Below are 15,952 nucleotides of genomic sequence, written 5' to 3'. Positions count from 1 at the left end.
ATGTTAGTTGGGTCCCAGTCATCTGAAAGCTTGACAGTAGCTGGAGAAGCTGCATCTAAAATAGTTCACTCAGGTGGTTGGCAAGTTACTACTGACTCTTGGTAAGAGGCCTCGGTTCCTTACCACATGAACCTCTTCATAGAGTTTCCTGACTGTCTTCATTACATGCAGGTGGCTTCCCTCAGAACAGGTGGTCTCAGTGAAATCAAGGCCTATCCTCAGAAGTCACACTCCATTACTTTCACAACATCCTCTTGTTTACACTGGCCAGCTCTGTAACGTGGTAGGGGATTACTTAAAGATATAAATACTAGAAGGTAAGAACCACTGAGGGCCATTTTGGAAGCTAGTTAAAATAGAGATTACCAAGTTTTCTTTTAGGGTGTAAGGAAAACTTTGAATTTTGAGTATGAGACCTCCTCTTATTAGTGCCAGAAAGTTACCTGGGGTACCATTTCCCCTTCTCAAGCCTCAGTGCCTATTCCAGGTGTCTTCAGAAGAAGCTGTCCCTTTATGTAGAGAACTATAGTTGTGGCCTTCAGTTGGGATAAATGGAACTGTTGCTGAGTATCCAAAATTAGAGATTGGCAAACTCCTTTACCATTCATGTTCCTCATCTCTTTTATGATTGTTGTCCTGCTTTAGATCTTATGGTTATTCTGGAGTTCTGAGAAAACATATGTGTTACAGAAGTCTTTTGCAAATACTGGGTTATAATATCCTTTGTGTAGTCAGTGTGCTTTGTATCTTATAAAAGTTTTTCAACATTTTGGTTATCTCATCTTTTTATCTTTGCTGATGGCATAGATTTGTTCTTTTTATTGTTTTTTTCTGTAACGTCGGTGACATTTTTGAAGGAAGTCAAGGTAAACTGGTGTGTCAGCTTTCTTAAACAGGAGCCTAATGGTTTGTCTCACAGTTATGCAGTGTGGTCTGCCTCCAAAAGGAGAAAAGACTAGTCCTCCATGTGCTTTCTTGTGTGTTTACTTAGAAAAGACCATTTTTTTTTTTTATTAAATAGATTGCACCACAGATTTAGTTTTGGACATTCTTTGTTTGTTTACCTGCTGCCTTTTCAAGGAAATAATGTGGGTATATTGAGCTAGCTTTATTTTATTTAAGAATTAGGAAAGAAAGTGGCTGGATGTATTTGAACTTTTTTCATGTAGAAGAGTGAGTGAGTTCTCCTTTACCCAGTTAATTAGACTGGTGCTTTTGTTTATTGTTGGGAGTTTTGTTTCAGTGAGGGTGGTTTTTATTGTTGTTTTCCTTACCTCAGTGATTAAAGAACAGCAGTTTTTTCAGAACAGAGAATGGTATTTACGTAAGAGGTGTATAAAGAATGACATCAGTATAGAAACAGTATATTTGAACCTGTCTGTTCACAATTGATCATCAGTTAACCTTCGTTGGATGGGGGTGGGTTGCAGAGAAGGGTAGATATATTGCACCTGAGTGCTTAATCTGACTCTGACTGTAACTGGATCTCTGAGTAAATTTGTGTCTCAATGTTTTCATATGTGAAAATGAGGGAGTTATGTTTGATGATCTTGCTAAAAATAAATGAGTCTATAACTTTTATGAAGACACTTTGGGTATTTTATTATCTTAAAGTCATCATGATGAACAGCTCTTCTGCAGTACAAGAAATAATGTAAGTTACTGAAAATTCTGGTTTGGAGTCTCAAAAAAATAGTTATCCTGTGTATTGTACAACATTGTGTAAGAAAAAATTCTAAGCTGTCTTTTTAAAGCAAAAAACGTTTTTGGTAATCTCTCCCTTTTAAAAAATCTTATTACAGTATAAATGTTTAAACTGAGATTTTTCAACTGTCATGACAAAGTTATCTAAGCATGTTGATGGAGAGGTAGGGAGTGTGTATGCATTAGTATTCATTAGTAGACAAAATGGGAGAATATAATCTCGGCCCTCGTACTCAGATTGTAGGGATTTGGTCTCCTTATGTTTCCTGTATAAGCTGAAGAGTCTCATTAGAAACAACAAACTGTTCTTAAAGTTTCTAGGGTAAATTATAAGATTTCAGGTTTACACGGGATAATTTCTAGAAATTCTCAAGTGGTTTCTATCTAAGGCAGTATTTTCAGTTTTTTCCTTCTAAAAGTAGTTTAATTAACATTCGCTAATTGATTCACTGGGGTTGTAGAATATAATATTTACATTTACATGGTTCAACTGTGAGTATGTCAAAAGGAAGAAACTAAATAGTGGGGAGGATTCTATTCATCATTCTTCTTAAATGAACATATGCCCTGGAGTAATTGCTCTTATAAGTACAATACGGTATAATATATTTTATGAGTACAAAGTATACTCATATATTTTTCAAAAACAAATCTCTATATATGTGCTCTCTTCTTACTCACTCACTTTAGTGCCCAGGTCTTAAATATTGGGTCCGACGTATGATACCTTCCTCCATCCAAAAAAATGATATTTTCATTGATTCAAATCTTTGTTGCCTTTATACTGTTTATCCATCCAAGTAAACACATTAGCTTTGAATCACAGCCTTCATTCCTCTTCCTGTTCCGCATATTTCTAGTCAAATACCATGTGCTCAGAGAATATAGAGTATTGTTGGCTAGTATGACATTTAAGATGTAGTTAAGAGATAAACCAGTGCCAGTAAAATGATGTGATACATTTCAAAAGCTGAAAGGATTTCTAGATTATTTGCAAATGTGTTGTCTCTTTCATTAGCCTATATAATTCATAAGTGAATAAATTTTAATGTGTATTTTAAAGAACTTCAATTTTTTTATTGTTTTACACTAGTACAAAATTGATAGTTATGAGATACATCATGGGATGTTCCATGGTCAATAGTCATAAATATTGTAATAACTTATAAACAAGTGCCTTTTTTACCTGAAGATTTTGTGTCATTAAACTTAACGATTTTTTTTAAGATTTTATTTATTTATTTGAGAGAGAGCGAGAGCATAAGCAGGGGGAGGGGTAGGCAGAGGGAGAGGGAGAAGCAGGCTCCCCATTGAGCAGGGAGCCCGATGTGGGGCTTGATGTGGGGCTCAATCCCAGACCCTGGGTTCATGACTGAGCTGAAGGCAGTTGCTTAAGTGACTGAGCCACCCAGGCGCCCCAAACTTAACGATTTTCCCACTGAGATTGTTTACTTATTTTGTTGACTACTGATCCACCAGTGTTATTAAAAACAACTCTGGGTGCATATTCATTAATGTCAGGACTCTACTAGGTACTTTACAAAGTAAATACATTTACTAAAAGATACGTATGTGTATATATCTGCACATGTGTGTATGTGCATATACATGTATATACACTTGTACATGTGTGGGTATGTCGCCATGTGTATATGTGGTTCCAGGCACATTGCTCTGTAGTATTGAAAACTAAGATGTAAGAGAGAACATGGCTCTTCTGGAGAATTACAAATTTTTCAGTGTGAATTATTTGGTCGGTTTTGAGTATTAGACATTATAAATTCTATAAAATATTAGAGATTTATAAAATAACAATGAAGAAAATAGCATGTCATTATGTAAGTAAACTAAAGATGCTAAAACTTTGGATTCATTTGATCTGAGTAAGTTTCTAAGTAAATTGTGTTCCCTCTGTATTCACTGGGAAGAAACAGAGGAGAAAAAAAGATTTTATAAAGTTGTCAGGAGTTACTAGTTATTCCACTGTGGACAAGTTTATCTAGAAATCATATACAAAAAAGCAATTATTTGGGATTACTCTTCAGCTCTGGGGAGCTCAAGGAAACATCTCACCAGAGACTCTGCGCCAAGTTGACTTAACTAAATCCACATAATTTTATAGACAACATTTCCACCTGATCTTTCTAGAAGGTACTAAGAATATGTTTGCTTGTCTGTAAACCTGGAGTTCATACCTATTTTGTCCCTTATTTGTCCCCCTTCAGCCTTTCTTTTAATACTCTTTCCCTTGCTCTAAACACTCCAGCTGACAAGAAGTAAGTGTGGAAACTAATTCTAACTGTCTGAAAAACAGCTTAAATATATTCTTACCTCAGTTTCATCTCAAAGAACAATAACGAAACATGGAAACCACCCACAGATTTCTCCTAAAATATCTTTCGTTTTACATTTTATTTGACTGTTTATCCGATCAAGATCATTTTTCTAACCGAAGAGAGGCAGAGTTCTAACGTTTTGTCCATTCTTATTGTTCTTTGAAAAATGTCAGACATACTGAGTTAGACACTAAGTAAACAGTTGTAGACTTTGTATTATCACTTTTACCTAATTTAAACAAAGGTTGATAGTATATAGCATATATTCTTTTCTTTAGTCATCATCAGAGGGAGTTTTTTATTTTTATTTTACCAGGAGTTCTTGTCACAAAGTCATACTCCTCTGTGCTGGAACTTCAGGGTTTTGTCCAAAAGAGGGCTGTTGAAAAAAATAAAGATAATTTGTATGTATGTTTTTCATTTTCAATCTCATCCACCAATTTTACACAGATTTTGTAGGAATTCTCTTAGTAAATTTCATCTTTTCTCATGTAAATTGTTTTTCCAAAATGATTGGAAAGTTGTTTTTATATTTTTAACAAATGGACATAATAAAGCCTATTCATGCTTTTTGTGGGAATATATGTTAGAAAGTCCTCTTTATAAGTGGTTTTAAGTGCCTGTGTATGAGAATTTTTTTATAGGTAATACATCATTTTCAGCCACAAAATCAGAGATAAAAACGTTTTCAAAATGCTCTCTCCCTAGCACAAGTTTCTTTCAAAAATCAGTTTCTTTCATAACTTTATTTTAAAGTTCTACATAAAGTATTTTTTTTCTTTCTTTTTTTTTTTTTTTTGTAAGCAGTATGCTTTGGACAGGCAGCCACTTTTCATTCCAGGAAAGATCCACAGGTTTTTTTGGAATGTCTGAATTATATCACTTTCATTTAAAACATCATAATACCTTTAAGTTGAAGTTAGCTGAATTCATTAATTCCACCCAACTGGGCGCATATACCTGTGTTGTATAGTAATAAGCTGAACATGAATAAACATATGGTGGTACCGCTTGTAACTCCTATTGTTTCCTTACCTTCCACTCTTTCCTTAGGGCTCCTAGATTGCTGTTAGTGAGATGACATGACTTGCTAATGAAGAGATCAAGTGAAGATATTGTCAATGTATATATTAAATATTATCTAAGTTTAATGTAATTCTAATTTTTTAGGTAAATATTTTAAGGAAAAGCCTTTAAATACTTGTTTTACCTGAGAGGATTATTTTGCACCAGCTAGTTTGGAGCTTATTCATCTGCAGGATAGGAAAAATTCTTTGTGGTATCTTTGACCTACTTGGACAACGTTAAAACTGAGTAAATAGGACATATTCTCACCTGTTTTCTCTTGTAAATGCTTTCTTTGGTTTACAGTTACAGTTTCTGTTCACGGTTACTAGTATAGGCTTCATTAATTTTTTTTCTCCTTACATTGTCACTTTGCAGACTCTATTCCCTTGAAATAGAAGTGTTGGCCCTTGAGCAACATGAGGATTAGGGGCATACTTTTTTCTTTTTTTTTTTTTTGGTATTCTTGATATTTTCTATTTAAAAACTGTCATTTGAAACTAATAATTTAGTAGCTCTGAAAGTCAGATTTCCCCATTATGCAGGGTTTGCTGCTTTTTTGTCTTTATTACTTTACTTTTTTAATTGTTGTAGTGAGTCGGTGCCAAAGATCAGCTTGAGGTATAAAATTAAGGTCTCTCAGGTGTCTGTGAGCCTGTACCTTCCCCTGGGCGTGCATCATGACTTTTTAGTTACCCTAATTTTATTCAGTTTCTTTTGAATATCCTAGTCTGTAATCTTTGGCTCCCAAAAAGAGAAAGAGTAGGGGCGCCTGGGTAGCTCAGTCGGTTAAGCGTCAAACTCTTGGTTTAGGCTCAGGTCATGATCTCAAGATTGTGAGATCAAGCCCCATGTAGGATTCAGCACTGGGCTCAGCACTAGGCATGGAACCTGCATAAGATTCTTCCTCCCTCTGACCTCTCTACCACCCAGCCCCCTGCCCCTGCACACCCAAAAGCACTCTATCTCAAAAAAAAAAAAAAAAAAAAGAGGGAAGACTGAAGGGAGGGAAAAGGGGCACTGGCCTTTTAAATCCCATGGAAGTTATGTCTCAGGAGGAAGAGGGACTTAGAACAATAAGAGGAAATGGAATAACAATGGCAATCTATGTTTCTCTGAGATGAGATGCCACCATCAGCACAAATCCCTGACATTTGGGCAACAGGATCCCTTTTATCCATTCTGTCACCACAGGCAGTGTGCAAGATCCTGTAGTAACTGGTTTATAGCTGCCTCCCATTGGGCTCAGTTGTGGGGGATGGGTAGCTGCTACTGAACAAAGAGCTGAAATTAACCAAAATTAATGGCAGTTTGCTTTCCAAGCCTTCCTCTGCATATTACAAACCTTAAATAGACTCTAGAGTTCCAAAATGGTTATATCACATTCTGTCCTGTACAGTTGCTTTCTAGTGGAGATAGATTCCTGGTGCTTCCTACTTTCCATAATCCGTCTTCCCATAATCCCCCTAGAACATTTCTTTTTAATTATTTGTTTTGTTAGATATTGCAAGGACAGGGATTCTCTGATTTCATTTTGCTTAATGATCCTTATCCACATGACTCCTTATCGGCTTTCCAGAGTTCATATGATAAACACATATTACTTTCTAATGTTAAAAAAAAGTGTATTTTAAAAATACAGATATTTATTAACGTAAATTGTACAGGTACACATTTGGAAAAAAACTGGATTGTCAGTCTTCAACATCTGGGAAACTAACAATTTTCTTTCAGAATGCATTCTTCTGGTATGTTTATTCCTTTAAAGAAAAGCCCAGTGATGATTTTGATGGCTCTTTTTAATGTTTACAGAGTTTTTTTTTGTTTTATTTTTTTCATGTCACTTCAGACTAACAGAACACTGCATTGGGTGTCACTAGAGGTAACAGCTGCTGCTTATATGTAAGTTGTATGATCTTGGCAGGTTTTAAAAAATCTTTCTGCCCAATTTCTCCTCTTATGAAAAGCAGCCTCTATGTTCTTTAAGGCCCCTTTCTTTACTAAATCCGTGAGTTTAGCTCTTGTTTTGTACTTATACTGCGTTTTCCACTTTTATATTCATTTATCTTATTCCCGATCAGACTTAGCTTTTGAGGATAGAGACCAACTTTAATACTCATCTTTCCCATAGTGATTTTCCCAGGGCCTTGTAATAAGTACTGATTAGCTAAATATTTGTTTATTGAGTTGATTGAGAATCCTTGTTATCAGCTTTGTGCTCCTTGGTTTTCTCATTAACTATCATACAGGGAGGCATTTATACATTTATTTTATATAAATAAATATTTACTTAATCTTTTTTTAGATTGCATTTGTCTTCTGTTTTATTTGTTATGTCATTCCCAGTAACAATTTGTGTTTAATGGGGTGAAAATATTCCTTTAAGCAGTGTCTGAAACTGAAGCCATAAATTCACTTATATGTATACACAGACACACACATATATGTGTCACCCATACACATAGACATACAGAAATTCACACATATACACATGGAAATTGGAAAATATTCCAAATATATATTGTATAGCTATCTTAGTAATTTATTGGGCCAAATTAGTCATGAAATGTTATCACCATATAATATCACCAAAAATTTATATTAAATTTTTACACAGCTGACAAATTGAGTGCCTAAAATTTGTGGCATGGAGGGACTTACAAGTGACTTAAAACAACAGTATTATTTTGGTAAAGCAGTATGTTTTTTACTTTAAAATATTTATTAAATTCATTAAATCAGTTCAGTAATTTATTGAGCAGCTTATTCTCAGACATAGCTGGTGGTTATCCACAGCAAATATCGGGGCACCTGGGTGGCTCAGTCAGTTAAGCGTCTGCCTTCAGCTCAGGTCATGATCCCAGGGTCCTGGGATCGAGCCCCATGTTGGGCTCCCTGTTCAGTAGGGAGCCTGCTTCTCCCTCTCCCTCTGCCCACCAGTCATGCTTGCATGCTCTCTCTCTCTCTAGTGCTCTCTCTCTGAAATAAAATAAAAATCTTTTTAAAATTAAAAAAAAACAAAGCTAGTGTTATAATCTGTGCCTTTGTAAGATTTGATAATTCTAGGTTTTTTAAGGTTCTTTAAGACAGTGATATTCAAAGTCAGGTTTTATCTTATAATGCAGATGTTGTATGCTATTGCTAATAAGCAAGCTGAGAGTTATTTTGTCAATTGCTAGACTTAAAAAAATATCTGACTTTTTTGTTCAGATTAGTGGTATATATACAATGGAATATTACTCAGCCATAAAAACAAATGAGATCTTGTTATTTGCAACAACATATATAGACCTACAGGGCATTATACTAAGTGAAATCCAAGAAAGACAAATACCAAATGATTTCCCTTATATGTAGAATCTAAAAAACAAAACAAATAAACCACAACAACAACAAAAACAGAAAGACTGAGAAATATGGAAAACAAACTGATGGTTGCCAAAAGGGAAGGGTGTGGGAGGATGGACAAAATGGGTGAAGGGGAGTAGGAGGTATAGGCTTCCAGTTATGGAATGTATACGTCACGGAGGTGAAAGGTACAGCATAGAGAATATTATATAGTCAGTGGTTTTGTAGTAGTTTTTTTTTTTTTTGAAAGATTTTATTTATTTATTTGAGACAGAGAGAATGAGAGAGAGAGAGCACATGAGAGGTGGGAGGGTCAGAGGGAGAAGCAGGCTCCCTGCCGAGCAGGGAGCCCAATGCGGGACTCGATCCAGGGACTCCAGGATCATGACCTGAGCCAAAGGCAGTCGCTTAACCAACTGAGCCACCCAGGTGCCCATTTGTAGTAGTTTTGTATGGTGACAGATGTTAACTACACTTGTGGTGAGCAAAGCATAATGTATAGACTTACTGAATCACTATATTTTACACTTGGAACTAATGTAACATAAGGTACCAACTATAGTTCAATTAAAAAAAAAATCTGATTTGAGGGGCTGTCCCAGGAGTCTATTCACGTTGATTGTCCCTGGATGTAGCTTCCAATGAAAATAAAATATTTTGATAGTATAGCCAGGAAGCCTTTCAGTTTAGTGCCTTAGATCTGGACATTTAAGAACATCTAGAAGAAAGACCATTAATGAAAAAAATTATATCCATTGTATATATATGTAAGTTTAAATATTCATTGAATGATGTGCTTTACTTGGCTGTTGTATGAATGAATATATTGGCTTGGGTAGTTTCATATTTATGCATGGGTAAAATGGCATTGTTTATTTTTAGTTATTTGGTTAAGAGTGAATGTCTCCAAATGTGTAGTTTTTTTGTTTTGTTTTTTTTTTAAGATTTATTTATTTATTTTAGAGCGTGCATGTGAATGGGGTGGGGAGGGAAGGGCAGAAGGAGAGGGGGAACGAGTTAAAGAAGCCAACTCCCCAGTGAGCACAGAGCCCAACTGAACACAGAGCCCAGCGTGGGGCTAGATCTCATGACCCTGAGATCATGACCTGAGCTGAGATCAAGAGTCAGATGCTCAACCGGCTGAGCCACCCAGGCACCCCAAATGTGAAATTTTGTTGTTTTTTTTTTTTTTAAATAAGTAGTCATTGCCATATTTGTATTCTGAACCATTTGGTTTGGTAATATATAGAGAAAAGGTTATATAATTCGGAGTCAACTTTAACTCTCACATAAACATACACAATAAATAAAGGCAGGTAATTTACTAGGTTAAATATGTATTCACCAAGACCAGTACATTGAAACATTAAGTAAATAAGAAGAAAAGGTATGGTTTTTGTTTTATTTTTTCCTTCTTTACTGCTCTTAACAGGATACCTATGACTGTCTACCTGGATTTTGGGTGCAGTCATCTCATTCTGGGCAGTGTTTAAAGCCCTTGGCCTTTGGCAAAGAAAAGTATCTTCTTTCTGTGGATATTAGCAATCAATTTCTCTATAATATTTTCTCTACAGTTATGATAATCTCATATGTGACACTTAACTGCTCAAGAGACCAATGTCCAGGGAAGTGGGCAAACTGACACAGACCTAAGTTGCTCAGGTTTTATAAAAAGAACCATTTTGTCATTTACCAGGAACTCTGTAGGCATGTTGTATGAGACTAATCCAATTTTTTTTCCAACTCTGCATATTAGAATAATAATTTGTAGCGGAGGGGGTTTCTACCCCTAAAGATTCAGGTCTGTTGCCCTGGGATTTATTTTTTTTTTTCTTTAATGAGCATTAACCCATTTTGCTCATGTCTTCCTAAATACTACTTGTTCTTTGCCACTGACCACCCGCTTGGCATCACAGTAACTGACACAGCCTGTCCAACAGTGCCATACCATTAGTGCTTTTCTCTTATAATTGGAACTGTGAGACTGTAATCTTTGGTTAGCACTGTTATTTAGCTGGCTTTATCAGAGCAAATGTTTGTCCTCATCTATTGAATCAAACACATCTTTTTTCTTTTTGTATTAGGCGCCCTTCATGTTGTTTGATACCAGTCTGAGATAACTATTTTCTAAAGTTGATAACTATTTTCTAAAGTATTTTTTAAGTACTAATTTTTGCTTTTGCTTAATTTTTTTAGTTCAGGGATTTTAATTTTTCCTAAGAAAATATTGATGAATCAAAAACTATTTGTAAAAACATTGTCTTTTATGCTGTTAAAACATGTATGTCAAAACAATTTAATAATCTTGCAGGAAAGAAGGTTTTTTGGTTTTGTTTTGTTTTTGATCAGGGAATGACATATAAATATACAACATCCAGGCAAGTGTTTCTATATTTCACTCTTTTGTTTACAGAATTTTTTTTTTATTTTTTTTTGAAGATTTTATCAGAGCGAGAGACACAAGCAGGGGGGAGCAGCAGAGGGAGAGGGAGAAGCAGGCTCCCCGCTGAGCAGGGAGCCCCATGTGGGGCTCCAACCCCAGACCCAGGATCATGACCTGAGCCGAAGGCGGATGCTTAACCAACTGAGTCAACCAAGATGCCCCTGTTTAAAGTTTATGTGAATATCCTCTGAAGGCTCTCTGAATCATCAGATGATAGGACAAAACGTTTATTACTTTTCAATAACTGGAGGAAAGAAAAACTTTTCTGACTTTTTTATTCCACTTGTGGCTTATGCTCTGTGAACTGTTTTTATATTAGGGAGCCTTCTAGCTTATTTTATTTACCATGATGAAAGTCCCTTGGCTTCCTGTTGTCTTTCCTATTCCAAATTCTCCTGTTCTGATGATCCTTAGGTACTGTTTACCTCAGTATGATCTCTACATACTGTTTACTTTTAGGCTTAATTTGGTTTGAAGAGATGCCATCTATACCCATGGATTTCTTTATCTTCTGTGGTATCTTATCAGTTTTATCAGGTTTGGTGTGGAATGAAAAGAAATCCTCAATTTTCTCAGTAACTCCTGAAGTATGGTTCTGGGACTGGCAATAGGAGCATCATCTGGGAACTTATCAGAAATGCAAATTCTCAAGTGCTACCCTAAGCCTACTAAATCAGAAACTCTGGGTATGCTGCCCAGCAGTCATCATCTCTTCCAGGTGTTGAATGGCTTCTTATCATTAGTGATTTGAGGTCTTTGAGATCCATGTGACTGTAGATTGATCCACCCATCATTTCTTTTTACTACCAGTATTCAAAACTGTATTTTTTTATATTGAGAAAAACTCAGTGAATGTATACCATTGAAGTATTCTCTCATAATTCTGAAGTACTTTAGTTGAACTTGCACTTGATATTTATTGCATTGTCAAAGAAGTACTGTCAAAGAAATAGTTTAGAACAAGATTCTGTGCTTTTGCTTCCCTCCCTTCCTCATCCTCCTCTTGGTTCTTCTCTCCAATGTAATGTGATAATTTAGAAAGGGTACTGTATTACTGTACATGGGATTTGACAGCATTGCATATCAGGTAAACCATTTAATTTAACCCCCACAATTCCCTGTGAATTAGATAATAGTTTTTCCTCAAATTTTGCAGAGAAGAAAACTGGGGCTTAGGAAAGTTAATTTGTGAAGGTGACACCACAAAACAACCCAAATCTAGGCCTTGCTAGTAACAAAGCTCTTAAGGACATAGTATTACCATTAATTGCATTTCTCTAGTTGTGCTTTTCCTTACTCTTTAAGAATTTGCATTTATCTTAAATTTGATATACAATTTTTTTTTTTCTGGACTTCTCACGGTTCTGATTTGAATAATGTATTTTTTTAAATTTCATCACTTATGACTTTCTAAGAAACACTAAAAATTTCTAGAAAAAATTTGGTGTCTTCATCTTCACTTCCTTTGCTTTTACTTTTTTCTGGTTTAATTTTAAAAATGAAAACCTTTTCATATATTCAGTAGAAGATTTAGAGTCTATATTGCCAGATTTTTAGACATGCTAAAATGCATCTAGTAACTTCAAGTTTGAAATAAGTAGGAAGACTATTCCAATCATGGCAAAATTGTTAGAAGTGGAAGTGTAGATATTGACTAGTAATTTTAATCTTCATTTGAAATATTCCTCTTAAACCCCAAGTCTTAATTGAAGGCGGCAAATAAAAGATGAAATAGACCACTTTAATTCCGGAAAGGAGAATATATTACTAATCGTTTTTTTAATGTGTTACTAGCAAGCTGTCAGTCGATTATAAAAAGATACAAATGCTTGATGCTCTTTGTCTAGCAGTAATTGACTTTTTGTGAGTTCAGATGTTGATTTATAGACCTTTTTCACAGTTAGGAGTATTTTAAGCCACAGTGAAGATATCTTTTCGTGTTGATAAAAGGATTTCCCCGCCACATACAGTTCTTATTTAAGAGAAAAAAATAATAAAATAAGTAGAATAAAGTAAAAATTGTTAATGTAAAGATTCTTGAAGTGCCTTGCATAGACATTAGGCTGCTAGAAGGTGCCCTAGGGCAGCTGAGAAGACCGCTTTTCTCTTAAGAAAAAATATTCTTAAGGGATAAGACAATTGAGTACTCTGTTCTTGAGTTTCCAATTTGGGATCTAGGAGCCAGAAGCTCTTTGGACAGGCCCTGGCTACATGGCTTATACATAAGGGGGAGACAGATTTGCTTGCTATCAGTCTGTCAAAGCCTTGCCCAGATTATCCTGTTAGCATTTCCAGAGAAGAATAAAACAGCATTCCAAGGGTTGGCGTCTAATTGTCAGTATGTAAAATTAATAAATATGAGTTAATGAGTTATTAAATGAGTTAAATACAAAGTGCTTTTAACAGTTCCTGGTATATAAGCAAACACTGCTTAAGTTCTTATTACCAGACTAGTAAAAGATTGCTATTGGAAAACAGTGCTAAGAAAATTAGATCTTTTAGCCAAAGGTATTTATCTGTGACTGTGTTGCCCTGAGGAAGAATTTTTAAAAAGTTTTCTTTTTTTTATTAGTATATATATTTTCCATTCACATTATCACTGCCAATTTTATTTTGGATATTGTGCTAAAATGCTTGGAATTTTAAAACATGCTGTTTTGGGATACTGGCAGTTAAGTGGACAATCTTTTTAACTATAATTTAATTATGGATGAAGAGAAATAAAGGCAATTATCAATGTTCACAGAAGAGGCATTTTACCTACCCTCTAATGATTGTGTATGTATGATGAGTAGAGCAAGAAAGCGAAGGCATTCTGGAAGGTGATGATCCTGTGGGATGGATGGGGAGGGAAACATTCTGTATAAAGGAATCATATAGATTAAAAAAGAAAAAAAGTTAAGGAAGGGAATGCAAACAGTAGATTCAAGGGAAAGGTAGGAGTTAGTTGTCTGTAAGAACCATATACCGTGTGGTATGAGAATTGGAATAAGCCTGTACTTAGACAAAGAACTGTTGAGATTTTTTTCAGTTTATTGAAAAATAATTGACATATATTAATGTATAAGTTGAAGGTATACCGCATGACAGTTTGATTTACATATATTAAGAAATGAAACACAAGAGATTCAGCTGAGAGTTTTTAAAGTTTGAGAAATTGGGACATTTTCATGTTTTAAAACTTGTGTTTATTTTGATTCTGTAATAGTAAATTCTTAAAGAATCTCTTCAAGCCAGTAATGTTTTGTATTCATGCTTTTTTTGTTTTTAAGGATTTCAGTTTGTTAAAATGAGCAGTCGTAAATCAAAGAGTAACAACTTAATACATGCAGAGTACCTGTCACAGGTTAGTATATATTTTCATTAACCTCAAAGTTTGTTACCATGCAAAGCTGATCAGAGAAATAGTAATCTTCTTAATTTGAATTCTCCCCTTAACACTTATGAAGAATCACCCTTTCCATTCTCAAGGAGAGACTGTCTTACACTACTTTCATCCTTTGTAAGTCTTTAGATAGTTGGAATCCTAACTTTACTCCTGTCTTCCCAAATGTGTCCTAATTTCAGTTTAATTAAGAATTCTGTACTTCATTTGTTAAATTTATTCCTATTTTATTTCTTGTGATGCTGTTATAAATGGAATTGTTTTCTTAATTTTTTTATTTGTTCATTGCATGTGTATCTAAATGCAGTTGATTTTTATATGTAATCTTGTATCCTGCAGCCTTGCCACACTTACTAGTTCTAATAGTTTTTAGTTTATTCTTTAGTTTTTTAATAAGATAATGCCATCTACAAATACAGTTAACCTTTTCAATCTGATTGACTTTATTTATTTTTTTATTGTCTAATTTCCCTGGCTAGAATTTTCAGTACAATATTGAGTAAACAACAACAAAAACAGACATTCTTGTTTTGTTTTTGATTTTGAGGAAATACATTCAGTCTTTCACCATTGATGTGATGTTAGCTATAGGTTTTTATAGATGCCCTTTATCGGGTTGAAGATGTTGTCCTTTTTTCCTAGTATATTGAGTGTTTTTATCATGAACATTTAATATTATCTTAAGTACATACTGTATTCCAAGTGTTGAGCATATATCTATGTGTCTGTCTCTTAAGAAATATAGTAGGGAATAGGTATAATAACTCCGTCCTGGCATTTCTGTTTATCTCACTTGACCAGAACTATAGTTTTTTCTAATCAAAACTAAATGTATGTTATTGGCATCCCTCATGTAAGACCTTAACTTTTTTTTGGAAGGAAGATGTTTAACTCTGTTTTATGAAAAATTTTTAGCTGAAGTATAATTTACATATCCTAGTAAAGTGCACAAATCTTCCACTTACAGCTTAATTTCTATACACGTGTACACCTGTTTAACCTTCATCTCAGATCACTTTCAGATTTTTGAACCTTTCACTGTTCACTACAGCTTCACTTCACTTTATCCCTTAGATTTTATACATAGTTGTTGCCTCTCATTAGACTTTAATGAAATTTGGAAAAGCAAAGGATGAGGTTTATCTTTTGATTTCTAATGATCTTATCTAGGTAGAGGAATATACAATATGATTAGTATTATGATTATATATGCTCATTTAAGTGTTTTATAGGTATCAGCTATTACCTATACAATACTTATATTACAGACAAGACTGCCTTATTTAATCTTGAGAACAGGCCTGCCAGAAAACTATTATTGTTCCATTTTATAGACTAAAAAAATTAAGATTTAGAAAAGTGTAACTTTAAAATCCACATAATTGGCTCTTTTGGCATCACTCCTCTTATTCTTTCCCCTTCTTATATAATGATAATTAGGATTATTTTATTACCACTGAGTAATTTGCTTTGCTTAGCCTCTGGTACATATAAACAGAACTCAGATTTTATCTTTTGGTACATGAAGAATCAGTCCCATGCTGTCAGTCTGAGAGAAGCAAATAATCTTGGAAGCTTCTTGTTTCTGATGATGGGACCAAATCTGAAATAGCCTCCTAAGGTTTTTGTCTTTGAAAGATTTCTGTATTAGCAGCAGATGCAGAAAAGGAA

The 15,952-nt window shown here is 34.6% G+C and overlaps 1 protein-coding gene across 9 annotated transcripts in view; it reads left to right on the top strand.

Moving 5' to 3' along the window:
- The window catches only part of ORC4 (origin recognition complex subunit 4), a 91,255-nt gene that overhangs the window by 19,481 nt on the left and 55,822 nt on the right, over positions 1-15,952 (top strand). For 7 of the 9 annotated variants that reach the window (XM_078070761.1, XM_036064777.2, XM_036064782.2 and 4 more), the window contains exon 2: positions 14,169-14,242. The exons of the other annotated variants lie outside the window; for them this stretch is intronic. In XM_078070761.1, the coding sequence (XP_077926887.1) occupies positions 14,186-14,242 (57 nt within the window). In that variant the 5' untranslated portion in view covers positions 14,169-14,185. The remainder of the gene's footprint in view (positions 1-14,168; positions 14,243-15,952) is intronic. 9 annotated transcript variants of the gene reach the window in all.

Source organism: Halichoerus grypus, chromosome 4 (genome assembly GCF_964656455.1).
Source record: "Halichoerus grypus chromosome 4, mHalGry1.hap1.1, whole genome shotgun sequence".
Taxonomy (NCBI): Eukaryota; Metazoa; Chordata; class Mammalia; order Carnivora; family Phocidae; genus Halichoerus; species Halichoerus grypus.
The sequence above is the reverse complement of the archived record's forward strand: the minus strand, read 5'-3'. Positions and strand labels throughout refer to the sequence as shown.